A 13,449-nucleotide genomic window follows, 5' to 3' on the forward strand; every position below is an offset into this window, starting at 1 on the left:
TATAAAGCAGCAAAAGGAATTTGGTAATTTAAACAACACACTATGATAGGAGGAGTTGTTAACAAATACATACTGATTTCTTCACTTCCAAGCAGAGTCACCTCCCTTTCTTCCTGGCACATCCACTGTTTTCCTTCGGCTTTTGGAATTGTGCAAGAGCATAATCCTGGTTACGCAGAAGCCATCAGGTTCTTGCTCAGGACTGGCATTTAATTTGACTTGAAATCCTTTTAAGTTGCTTGGTATCTTAAAACACTATCTAGAAACCTAGAAATTATTAAGTCAGACTAACCTGTTCCACTACCAAACCAGCAGAAGCAGACAACTTACCAGGAATGCTTGTGATCCACCAGTCGACACCGTTCTGCAGAGAAAGATGAAAGGTATGGCTCTGTTCAAGGTTCCACACATCCAGCAAATGCCTCTCCTACGCTGAAAGGCCTGACAAAATCAGGGGCTATTCCACTTCCAGTAATGGGAGAGAAAGAAACAGGGTCAACTTCCCTCAAGCTATCCCTCTGTAGAACTGCTCCTCCTAGTTCCATCAGCTAGCCCAACCCTAAAATTTCAGTGTGGTCCAACAATGCTGCTCCCTGGAATAGCTTCTACTGTTAGGATTAAATTTTGTCCTTTTAATATTTTCAAGGTCTTTCTTCTAGATATCTGCTACCTTAAATTCAGTTGAAAAAAATACTTTCTACTTTAAAATCTGTAAAGATCTATGCATCTTTGGTTATTCTTATTAAAACTGAAGAACAGTGACCAAAGAGTGACCATCTACATGGTTATAAATAACTTAAATATCACAGATCACTGTTCTGATACCAAACAGCATGAGAAGTACACTCAGTGCCACAGTTTTCATGTTAAAAGGGAAACCGAGTTGCTTCTGTGATGACTTAATTCCACTGCTCAATAAAGTCAGAGGCTAAAATTTATTCATCTTCACATGTAGGCAGAAAATTAGCCTGTGACTTCCACAGCAGCAACGCGAGGTTGTACCCATAACTGTGCCTTCTTAACTTTCTGAAGAATAATAATATGATCACTATTCCTAAAGTCAGGCTTTGTTAATATAACTTAATATTGAAGCAATATTAACACATTCAATTCATTTTATGTACCTAAAATTTACTCTGGCAATAGCTAAAACTTACTATTAGGAAGAGTTTATAAACTTGACACATTTCCAAGCCTCCCAAACAACTTCCCTTTCCCTCAACAATGTAATTAGTTACATTACCTCAAACTGCAACTTTTGGGGAAAAAAAAGGCATTGGACAAACTTTGCTCCTGAAGAACTCTGAACACTGCCACTCTGTGGATGCTGAAATGTTTTAAGCTTTCCATATTTTGGTCAACGAAGAGAATAGACAGGTGAAGAAAATTTTCCACTTAAAGGCCACCAAAACCAAAGCACCACCATGTAAGAAAGAAGAGGCTGCAGCTAGAACAGCACGGGCTTAAGAGAATGCTCTGCAAACAGATCATATCAGGGGAAGTGCCAACAAAGAGGCATTTCCTGACAGTAAACCAGGACCTTGCCACAATGTGGATTTTTTTGTTATTTTGGAAACATACACTGCTACAAACATCTGTTCTCCTCCTACCCCTAATAAGGGATTTAACAATTTTCTACAGTATATCCTTCAGAGATTATTTTAGTGTGAAGTTAGTAAGTGTAATTCACCTTACAGCAACTCACTTCCTTAAAAACACCAGTTAAAACATTTTGCCTAAGCACTGATTGCATTTTACATGGAAACATCCCTGATTTAGTGAATATGTACCATGTAATTAGTTCTTTCCTCTAATTTATTTAGTGAATACGTACTATGTAATTCAAGTTATTAATATTTACACCAAAACAGTTATTTACCTGAAGCCCCTACATAACATACCACGCGACACACTGAAATTTGGCAGGTAAAAAGGGACAAGAGATTCAGAAACGTAACTTTCTTCCAATGATCTTCTTCACCTTTTGATGAAACCTGGAGTGTACACACAAAGACACACTGAATACAAGACTGTTGCAAGTTTAATGTTTATTTCCCCAAGACAGCCTAGCCTGCACTCTACTTGGATAAATTTCACAAGCTAGTTTCCGCTGCTTCTAGTTTTAAACTTTAACCATGTTTCTGATGACAAGGAATGCTGCAAAAATACTCTAGTCCAACAAAGAGTTATGATCACAAAATAATCTTTATCCATTCTACAGTGTTTTCAGAATTACCAGTTGATTTTTAAAACACAAGGTATAGATAGATGCTAATGGTGGCTAATCTGGTATGTTTTATTATAGCAAACTGTTGTTCATGCAACACTTGTGCTCAAAGGGGAAGGCACAGCATTTCCTACAATGAGCCACCTTATAAAGAGTTCATTTTGTACAAATTTGTAACTTCAACCTTTAATTTAGTGTGCAGAACCTCAAAACTGAGGTGTTACTCCAATTATAAAAACACTTGCATCCTTTTTGTGCAAGTTTTAAAAATACAAAGTTTTCTCTCTAAAGTGGCTCAAAATAGATTGTTCATGGCTGCCTACATCTAAGATAAAAAGAGTCTAAAACAATTGGATTAGGCATATTAAAGGTGTTCAAACCATGACTTGATTTGTACATCTATTCACACCTCTTTTTTTTTTTTCTCTCTCTCCGGTCTTTATTCGGCAGTACATATGCACCAAATTTCAATTTTAGAAGTTTCCATATCATTTTCATAGAAAACAAAGTTTGAAAACAAGTAACATTGAAACACAGCACGGTATCCTACCACAACGGAAACATCTGGTTACAGGACTCAACAAAATCTAAAAATGAACTATGCTGGAGATTACCACATGCAAAGGTCTTCATGTTATCTTTGAAAATGAAAAGGATGAGTTTGTTTTTTTTTTTTTAATTACCACATTTTAACTGCTTTCTACTATTATGGCAACTTGTGTACTGCAACACAGTCTAGTTGAAGGGAAATGTATGGTTTTTGGTTTTTTTTTCCATGCAAAAAAATCTACAAATTAGTTTTGATGATATGGAAAGCTTTTCAGAACATCCAACATTCATCTGGTGCAAATGCACAGGGAAGCCTTCCTGAAATTCTGACTTTACAAATAACTAATAAGCCATACAGGAAAGAAATTAAAAATAATTCAAAAGAAAAATAAGAGGGGGAAAAAAAAAAAAAAAACCAAAACCAACCCAAAACAAAACAACAACAAAAACAACCCCAAAAAGAAACACAGGCTGCAGGAGTAAACCAGAGTCTGCTGCTAAACCGGTCTTTGTTTTTGTGTCCAGTGTAAGTTTAACACTTATGAACTCATTTTGATGATTTTACTAGGTTTATTATCAGCCCCCTGAAGGCGAATCAAGCTTGCATGCGTTCACATACAGCATCACAACCATACTCTCGTACACACGCCACTCCAGGACTAGGAGCCTGGCTTCAGGACCGAAGAGCCCCGTATTTGAAACGTGAGCCTGGCTCCACAGCATCGAGTCCAGACATTCACTCAACGTTGTCCATTCACACGGTGCTTCATAGCAAGGCCTGGGCTCATTTCTCCTTGGACTTATATGGGCATCCTATTCTCTTATGCTTACAAGGCTTGATGATGATAGTACTGCATTTTTTCCCCCCAAATTGCTCTAGTAAGTCATTGTTCCTTCTCAGGCACTGAAGATCTTTGACCTGTAGCCCTTTTTCTTTGAACAATCTAAATAAGCATTCAGTGTGAAGTTTTTCATTACATTTTGCCACTCATTCTCACTCGCACCCACTCGCCATCTTGACTTCATTTGGGCTTTTCTGTGATTCCAAATGAAATCTTCACATTTTCTTTCCCGATTTAATGCAGCAGCGGATCCCATGAGCCAAGATTGATGGATCAAACCTTTTTTTTTTTGTTTTTTTTTATTCAGTGCTGCATTGTACCTAACTTCCAAAATACCACTCTAAAACTGGAACCCTTCTGCTGGTACATTGGCAGATGAATTGAAACCAAATGTTCCGCCTGGTATTGCTTCTGGAACAAGGCTAGGATCTTCATCAATCTGTAACAGAAGGAGAACATCATGAGTAAGAACAGAAAGACAAAAGCCTCACTTAGAAGGAGCCAGACAAAGCTATAGAACACCTCTCTCTTCACCTAATCTACTTCCTTGCATCAAGTTTTGCCATTCCTCTCCCTCAATTTAGTAAGAGCACTTTAATGATGAAGTAATTCAGGCTGACATGGTTTAGCACGTATTTAGGCTACATCACACCCAAGAGTCTCTCTTGTTTATGCAGTTTTCACTCCTGGAAAGCATTCTGTCAGTCATGCATCATTATTGACAGCTTATAAACTGTCAGAGTTCTTAAGAGAAGACCAATACCATTATATCAAGTAAGGATTAAGCCAAAATTGCAGTTTCAATTTAGTAGTGTACAGGTTACTAAACTGACACGAGATTCAATTCCAAGTCCTGCTGTTTGTCCTGCAAAATTTGTGTTGCTTAACAAGACTCACATCTTATTGTTGATAGAACAGCAAAACTCGAGCACAAAATAAACTTCAGTGTGGACAGCAGGGAATGGAAGTGACTGAACTCTCTCACTGCTGCAGTAATCTGCTCCCCAAAGTTCTTCAGCCAAGTAGAAAACCCTCTTGCTTCATGATACAGACTGACATGACTGCATTTCCTTTACAGGCAATTAACTTTGATGATTTAAAGTCCATACAAACCTAAAACCTTCCTTTGATTTATGTTGCATGTTTAAATTGAAAACAACGCTCTTGATCAGGACATCCTACCTCTGAAATTACTAAAATATCCAAAATAAGTTTGCTTCTTCAGAAGTAGAATCTCAGATTCAGTATTCAAGTCAGCAGGGAACTTATCAAATGTGAAATGTCAGGCTTAGTCAGAAGCTGACAGTTCCGAGAACTATTCAAAGCTTAATATTTTAATCCCTAGAGATGAGGCTTAAATAAGGCATCAGATCTTTAGATACTTAATCATGAAGAATGGTAAGAAATGCAATAGGTTCAACTAAGGACTCCTCCTTCACTGAAAAACCAAGCAAATGCCACAGACAGACTGTAGAGCTGTTGCCTCTATCTCCAACCATATTTATAAACATAAAAAAAATGACAAAAGCAGATTGCAGAACTATTACACACATCATCTGAAGAGAAGAATTGATCAATGATCTCATAAGCCAGTTTGTAGATGTCTTCATTTTCATGGTTTTGTAGTTGTTCAATTTTCTCCAGACCTACAACAAATACAAAAGAAACATAATAAGAGTTAAAACACTAAGTTCAGGCAAAACAATTTCCCTTTCCTTAAGGTCTCATCATATGAAGTAATTAGAAATTGAGGAATAGAGTGACTATGATAAGATGCTGTTAAACTTATTTGACATGTTTAAAGCATAAAAGCTTCTTAGAGATTTGAGGAACTATATCAGAGATTGAGGAATAAAACCATGACAAAAGAAAAGTATAAAAGGTCAATTCAACAGATGACAGCACTTTCCTTCTCCTCTTGCTGTGAGTGGTTAAGCTCATCTGTGGAAATATGGTGAGGGCCAAGCACTAGGACATATTCCCTTTCTATATACATATAAATACATATAAATACTTTTTAAGTTCTGACAAGCAGAGTTTCAGGCATGAACACCTCTTTTCTCCCACCCTGGCCATCACTAATCAATTAAGTTTTCCCCTCTCCCTCAAGATTTTGTATTTTAAAGATTATTCAGCTCCATGTTAACAAAAGCACACACAGTTTTTTACCTGTGCTCAAATTTAATGTTACTGTTCTTTCATACTTGAAGAGTTTTAGTCAACTTAAATAGCAACCAATACAGTCTGAAAGTCATCAGGAAATTAAAGCTATCATATTTCTGTCACTGTTGTAAGTAGATTTTATTTTTCCCCCCAAAATTCACCTGCACGACTCGTGCATGTTTAAGGTAAGCATTTAATTCCTACATTAATATAAACTTTATTGTCATTTATCCAGCTCCTCCACATTTTATTTGATCATAAACTCAGTCAGAAAAAGTAATGTATAATCACCTGATCGACATGAAAAGGTCACTTTTAAAAATAGTTTTGCTTAAAGCATTTGTGCCAACACCATATACACATGGTAGGAAGCCAAACCATCAATTTCTGAAAAAAAAAAAGCCCCCAAAAACCCAAACAAAAAACTACCCCACCCCCAGTATCAAAACATGAAGCATCATACCTCCACACTCTTCTATAAGATTGGCTATGGTTTCTGCTTCATCTTCAGCCATTTTTAATATATTACTTAGTCCATCCAGAACCACTTGCACAACTTGTGCATCTTTTACTGTCAGCAAATTGCAAAAGGGAGGTATTACATTTTGTTGAATTAAGTATGCCACCTAAGGGGAGAAAAAAAAAGCAAATTGTTAAATCAGGAGTGTGACAGAAGCAAGCAACACACCACAAGCATACACATAAGTAAGTTTAATGAAGTCCAAGTACTCAAAGTTACCCAACAAGGTCAGAGTATTTTGTAGCAGTCACTTTCAGAAATTGTTTTAGAACATTAAAAGGTAACATTTATGTGTTATGTTACAAATATTTCAAGTCTACAACAGGTAAGTAGTAGATACTGTGAATTTTTCAGTATTAGACAAGGAGTTTCAACCTAATCTTTGAAAGATGACATCATCCTGACAGGCTGAGAGAGTTGGGGCTGTTCAGCCTGGAGAAGAGAAGGCTCCGGGGAGATCTTAGAGCGACCTCCCAGTACCTGAAGGGGCTACAAGAAAGCTGGGGAGGGACTTTTCATAAGGGCAGTTAATGACAAAACAAGGGGAAATGGGTTTAAACTGAAAGAGGGGAGGTTTAGATGAGATATTAGGAAGAAGTTCTTCACTGTGAGGGTGGTCAGACGCTGGAACAGGTTGCCCAAGGAAGTTGTGGCTGCCCCCACGCTGGAAGTGTTCAAGGCCAGGCTGGATGAGGCTTTGAGCAACCTGGTCTAGTGGAAGGTGTCCCTGCTGCTGGCAGGGGGGTTGGAACTGGGTGAGCTTGAAGGTCCCTTCCAACCCAAACCAGTCTGGGATTCTATGATCCCCCAACCATGCCACAAATCTAATATTCTGGGTTTACAAGAAACTAGTATATTTCTACTCAATAGCTACTGTCCCTATAATTATCACACTCTTATCCACAGGGGAAAAAATTAAGAAAATAGAGATGTTGAATGACCAAGAATCTCATCAGAGCCTGAATGCAGTCACTCATAGCTACTAGGCAAAGAGCTTCCATCCAAACATACTCCTAATCTCAGGTCATTCCAGAAATGACAACTGAAGTTCACTCTTAAATCCCTTGTGGAAAAGGGAAGAGAGTTACTAAACATAGAAGGAATAGAGACATTTATAATCCTGACACAGGAGTTGTCTGCAACCAGCTGATGTACACTCAGACAGATAATGGACCTTTTCTTAAGGTCTGACTCACTTGGTCTTTTCTTCCGCTGATCGTTAAGTTGCTTATTGCCCAAGCAGCTTCTTTCTGAGTACCAAAGTCACCCTAAAAACAGAACCATAAATAGAAATAATCATTCCAGTTTTTATGTGACCTAGTATTCTAATAAAAGCTTGCATTTGTTACAGTCCATTCTGCATGGTATCAGCACATCAGTTCTCAGGAAGCAGGGAAGGTAGCCAACAAATCCTGTAGATATTCAAGTCTATTCACAGTGTTCATCCCTTCCCCTGCAACCATGTTTTTTAAATCAATTTTCCAGAGGAAGGGAAATTTGTTTGCAGCCAAGTAAATAAAAACTGTAGTACTCCACTCTCTCACATTCCTTATCAACAGCTGTCATACTACAGTGGGAGATAAGCAGTAAGTGTCAACTTTGATAAACCACTGTACGTCCTATAACTGTGTCTGCCTCTGAAGTTAATCAACTCAAGTCTGCTTATTAAATTTAAAGAGAAAGGTCAATAAATTGGCAGTTAACAGAAGTATTTGTGAACAGCTCGATGTTACTTAGGGGTAAAGACAAGTATTTCTTCAGTCTCAACCCCAGCCTCTACACTAAAGCAAGATATTGCATCTTTGTCATGGCTGAACACACCGTAAGGTTGGTATTTCTGGTTTCCCTCCACACTTCAGGAAAGGGAAAAAAAAAATAAAAATCAAGTAATGAATAAAGCAAAAAGTAGGAAATGCTCAAAAGACAGAAATGCTGAACTGTTCCCATTTAAAAACATGCTTTTAGCTACTCTTCCTTCCCACAAAGGAAGCAAAACTTGGTTTGGAAAATAAAAAAGATAATAAAAGCATTCATCTCAAGTTTCTTCTATTACTGAAAAGCAGCATACATCCATTCAGCACATGGTTTTTCTATGGGAAAAACTCTGAGCAAGCAAAACCTATTATTATTATTATTTTCTATAGCCACCTATTTTTTGTTGATGCAGTTTTACTTGTTTGGTTTTTTGTTTTTGTTTTTTTTTAATTATATATATGAGACAACCTCAGTCCATAATTGAGTGTCACAGGTCATTATTGGGGTTACTTTCAGACTAGATAAATGCCACTGGTGAGCACTTCCTTACGAAGTCCTTAAGCTTTGGCAAAGTGCTGGAAACTAACTCAATGCTGTTCCCATCCTCTTCACACCACATATGAGAGTAAAGAATTCTATCCTCATTGTTTATAAAGTGAGAAAAATAATTTAAGTGAGATTTAGAAGGACCTGAGATCCTCTGACCTGCCTCCTCTCCCAAATACATCTGGCACTCATCTCACAGCACTTCACAAAAGAACAGTAACCTATTTTATCTTGCAAAAGACAAGAATGCTCAAGGGTACAGTTTACCCCTGTCCCTCACATTGACAGTATGATGTAAAACACAAAGCAAGGAATTCAATGCCACTTTTTTCCCCCCAATTAAGAAAACAAACTGTTAAATCCTTCTTATCTCACTAACCTTATCTAGAAGATGTATTATCATTGGAACAAGGTTTGCGTCTATTACTGCCTGAACTTGCTGCTGATTTCCTGCAGTGATGTTAGACAGGAACCACACTGCTTCCTACAAAATAAAGAGATGTGAGAAATTAATAATTCAGATTGTCTTCTATATCTTATTTTATTTACACTCCAGCAAGATTTTATATATTCTCATTTTTAGATCTGCAATTCATAAACCAGTCAAACTTAAATACAACCAAGTTTGTATTTATAAATACAAATTTGATTTATCCTATCAGTTTGATTGTGGACTAGACACACAGGAAATTCATAAACTAGTGAAACTTAAATACAATCTAGTATACTATCAGTTTGATTGTGGACTAGACACACAGGCAGCAAGGTGGACAGTCTTGCCTTAGGAGACTCCACAAGACTCTTCAGTCCTTTGTTGTTACCAAGTTACAAGCAAATACTCCAAATCCACAGATTAAAAGGAAAAATTATTTGGAGACAAGAAAAGTCAACAGGGCTACAAATGAGCAGTTTTCAGTTGATGGTCAGATGAGCTCCAAAATTCAGACCATGTCTGGATTCTTATGTTAAAAAAGGATCTCCCTTTCTAAGTGGGAATTTTCTTGACTATACTTTAGTCCAGAAATAATGAACAGTTTCACATAAAATTTTAAGTATATTTAGGGTGTCACCTTTTTTTAATCTTACAGTTTAGAAATTTCTCCCTCCCTCGAACACTCTATCACTCCTTTTCAATTCCCTTCTCCTCACAACTTGTCTGACACAACAACGTTTTAGACAAATATTTCTCTCAACATGGGATTCAAATTCTCACATTTCATTCAACTGAGTCTCTCAGATCAGATCACAGGATCACTTTTATTAATGAACCTGTTAGAGATTTAGGATGCCTAGGCTTGTCTTGGTGGGCTTGTTTTGGGCTTTAATCATCGGCAATGTTGTGAAGTGACACCCCAGAAACTGAACAACATGCCTCAGATGCACTCCGGAATCAGCACTGCATTATCAGTGCCCCCATTAAAGCCTTTCTACACACACACACACACACATTCCCCACAACCCACCCCCAGTCTAACTTGGTTTAAATTCCATTTATCACACATACTCCATTCAAAATTACATCCAATTATCTCTATTTCATCATTTCCAAGAGAGTCAGTTTAATTAAAATGACATTTCACATATCAAGAACTCGTAACTTTTAAGTCAATAGCCAGAATTATAAGATAAAGCTTTAATTTCATAAAAATTCAATTAGAAAAATCAGGAAAAAAAACCATTCTTGTCAAGTACAAGTTTGCAGCTCCTTAAGAGATTATTCTACAGATGTTAACTTCAGGAAAAATTTCAGCACCCTGCCTGCTCTTGCCATAAACTGGTATTAAGTAGTCAATCACTCCAATCTCTGCCTCATTATTTTATGTGGAATCCTACACAGCTAAGCCAAATATAAAAATATATATATATATAAATTATCAATTGGGTGGAATCTCTGCAGTCACTTACCTTATTAATTTTTTCTTTGGGATGTGTCAGAAGTGCTGGAAAATGTGAAAGAGCTTCACAATTCAGAACTACCTGTGTCTGTTCATCGGTACCAGTGACAATGTTTCCTACGGCTCTCAGTGCAGCAGTCTGAAATAAAACACTTCTTTCTTTAAAGAGTTCTTTTAATCAAAGATTTTTCTAGTTCAGCACACACTTTCAAGCAGTAACAGTTAAAAAAAAAAAAACCAAAATGTTTTATGCAAATGCTATACCTCACAGGAAAAAGTACTCTTTATAAACTTCATCATGAACTATAAAAATAAACCAGCTACTTTCCTCTAGTATCATATTTTGAGCAACATTTCCTTAAAGTTATCCAAACTTACCTGCACTTTAACTTCTTGATGACTGAGAAGAGGAACCAAATGAGGGACTATTCCGGAGTCTATCACCATCTGGATCTGTTCATTGCCAGCATCCGTTAGATATGAGAGTGCCCAGACTGTATCTACCAATATCTAACAGTAAAAACATTTATTTATTAGCACAGAAGTACCATAAGTCTTATAAAAAAATACATTAAAACATAAAACTATTCTCATCGTGAAGCCAGAATTGATACAGCAAAATCCCACTTGGTTTTACAAGCTTCATACATTTCACTCTACAGAAGTCTAAAATACAACTGCTGTTCAACCTGTCCTAGCTCTGAAGAATACACAGAGATTAAAAACCAGCTAAACTGCTAATTACAGCTTAAATTCTGAAGGATATAATGAAAGCAATTCAATTATATCTGCTCTTTTCATGAAGTACTGGTGGACAATGTGAGATATGAAAGACTCACCCCTGGAAGGAAGATAAAGCTCTCACAAGTATTAAACTACAGGCATTTGGCACTCTCAAACCAATAAGCTACATCTTATGGCATCAACTTATATTTTCTTGATATTCCTCCACAAAATTTAAGAAAATCTTTGAATTTCTTTTTTTATTATCTGGTGAAGCAGCACTTAGACTGAATTTCCTGTGTGTGTGTGTGAACACGTGTGTATTGACACACAGAAAAGCCAATTTCAAGAGCAGGACACCTGAACATTTCAAGTAACAGCTTACAAAAAAAATGAGCGAGCACTGTCTCAGCTGACAACTCAACTGATTCACAAATACACAAGAAATTCAAATAAGCTTAATGTCACCTACTTATATACACGAAATCAAATAGTATAATTACTCTGCAAACTTTAATTAATACATTTAAACACATTGTGGTAAAGCACTGCTGCCGTTAACGACGACAACTGAGCTACAACTTCACTAGGAGGCAAAGAATTAACCTTAAACAGTTCTGACTTACATTTAGGCAAAAAGCTGACCTATTTCAGAATTTTAGTAGTCTCACTCATTTATTTCACTATTAAAATAACCTAACATTTGTATTTAACACCTCAGCAGTTACATCTAAAGCTAACATTTTACATATGCAGCAGACACTGATTTTTTTCATTTACACTGATTTTTGTTACAACCTCAAACTTAAGTGCTAGTCAAAAAAATCCTGTATTTATCTGTAAATGAATGTTCACAGAAATAAAACTGAAACTCCATTTTAAGTGTATGGAAAATACATGCAAATAAGCACTTGCAAAGACAGAGAAATACCAGGCAAAAATCATTAACTGATACTTAAAAATAAGCAGTTAAATATATTAAAAGTTTTGCCATGATGAAAGAGAACATCACAGGGGTGGTTTTTGGGGTTTTTTTTTTTAAAGAATAAAGTTAATTATGACAAGCTTTACACTTCAGCTAAAAAACTACAGCAGAATACAAAACTGGCTCTAAGTGGTGTTACTTACATTTACATCTGTGTGGTGAATTAAAACACAGAGCGCTGGAAGGATCTAAGGAGGGGAAAAAAAAGCATCTTACAGTTATTTTAAAAGCAGAGAGAGATTAAACTTCATCTTATTCACACTGAACAGTATTTTCAGTCACCTCCTGAATGGTTTCCATCGGCGGAGGAGGATCTTTGTGACGGCATAAGTTGACCATGACCCAAGTAACATTTCTTAAGAATGTTATGGGAATAGATGGGCTGATGAAGGACAGCAGTGGTTTCACTACTCCAAGACTAATAACGTAATCTCTACACTGGGGTCCATCACCTGGTTAAAAAAAAAATAAAAAAATCAAAGAATTTATGAAGACAAAGATTTCTCATGCTATTCACCAAAAAAATTAAAATAATAATAATAAAATAAAATACCTAACTTCTGCATACTTAAGACTTCAGTTACTTAAAATGCATATAAAGTTTATGAACATGGGCCTTGGAAAGATGCATGTAAGTACAGAGACTTACTTCTCTCTATAGATGCATCTATCATAAAGACACTTTTATAAGGCTTTAGTAGGACCTGTGGCTGCCTGCCTAATTGCTTCATTTGGAATTACTCATTAAAAGCAGCTAAATTCTTCACAGAAAAGTGTTCCATGATTTCTAGCAGATGTACAGGCTGGGGTGGTGGCAGACAAGGGAAAAGGGGTGGCAGATAATCCTGAACCACTAAGAACAGTTGATAGCCCAAGGTATTCCTAAAGATCCCTTCCCAAAGTTTCTAATGAATACTAAAATAGTTCAAAATTGCCTTAAAATAGATATTGCCACTTTTGTTTCTGAAAGACAAACACACTTTCATCACTGCCTAGGTATGACTAAAGTTGCTTCAAAATCAGAATCAGGCTTGCACTGCACACACCAACAGCTTCAGGCAGTTACAATACTGGGCTTTTTTGTTGGTTTGCTTCTTAAGAAGGACTAGGGATTTCTAAAACATCAGATTGTACAAATCTCAGTAGGTCAGAACCACCACGAGTCCTCCAGCACTACAGTCAGGGCTGTAGTAAACCATCTACACTGAACTGGCTAATGCCTGCATAAGAAAGAGGAAAATAAT

General features: G+C 36.7%; 1 protein-coding gene and 1 non-coding gene across 2 annotated transcripts in view; both read right to left on the reverse strand.

Moving 5' to 3' along the window:
* Positions 1 to 3,923: 3,923 nt before the first annotated feature.
* Positions 3,924 to 13,449, reverse strand: part of LOC104530631 (importin subunit alpha-3) — a 17,293-nt gene continuing 7,767 nt past the window's right edge. Inside the window, exons 8-16 of the mRNA XM_010175288.2 lie at positions 12,488 to 12,657; positions 12,349 to 12,393; positions 10,876 to 11,007; positions 10,508 to 10,636; positions 8,982 to 9,086; positions 7,498 to 7,569; positions 6,245 to 6,407; positions 5,170 to 5,264; positions 3,924 to 4,057 (exon numbers count right to left, since the gene is read on the reverse strand). Of these exons, the coding sequence (XP_010173590.2) occupies positions 3,959 to 4,057; positions 5,170 to 5,264; positions 6,245 to 6,407; positions 7,498 to 7,569; positions 8,982 to 9,086; positions 10,508 to 10,636; positions 10,876 to 11,007; positions 12,349 to 12,393; positions 12,488 to 12,657 (1,010 nt within the window). The 3' untranslated portion in view covers positions 3,924 to 3,958. The remainder of the gene's footprint in view (positions 4,058 to 5,169; positions 5,265 to 6,244; positions 6,408 to 7,497; positions 7,570 to 8,981; positions 9,087 to 10,507; positions 10,637 to 10,875; positions 11,008 to 12,348; positions 12,394 to 12,487; positions 12,658 to 13,449) is intronic.
* On the reverse strand, positions 9,836 to 10,150 carry LOC114818906 (small Cajal body-specific RNA 7). The gene has a single exon (XR_003766309.1).

This window comes from Antrostomus carolinensis, unplaced genomic scaffold, assembly GCF_000700745.2.
Source record: "Antrostomus carolinensis isolate BGI_N321 unplaced genomic scaffold, ASM70074v2 scaffold6199, whole genome shotgun sequence".
NCBI classification, from domain to species: Eukaryota; Metazoa; Chordata; class Aves; order Caprimulgiformes; family Caprimulgidae; genus Antrostomus; species Antrostomus carolinensis.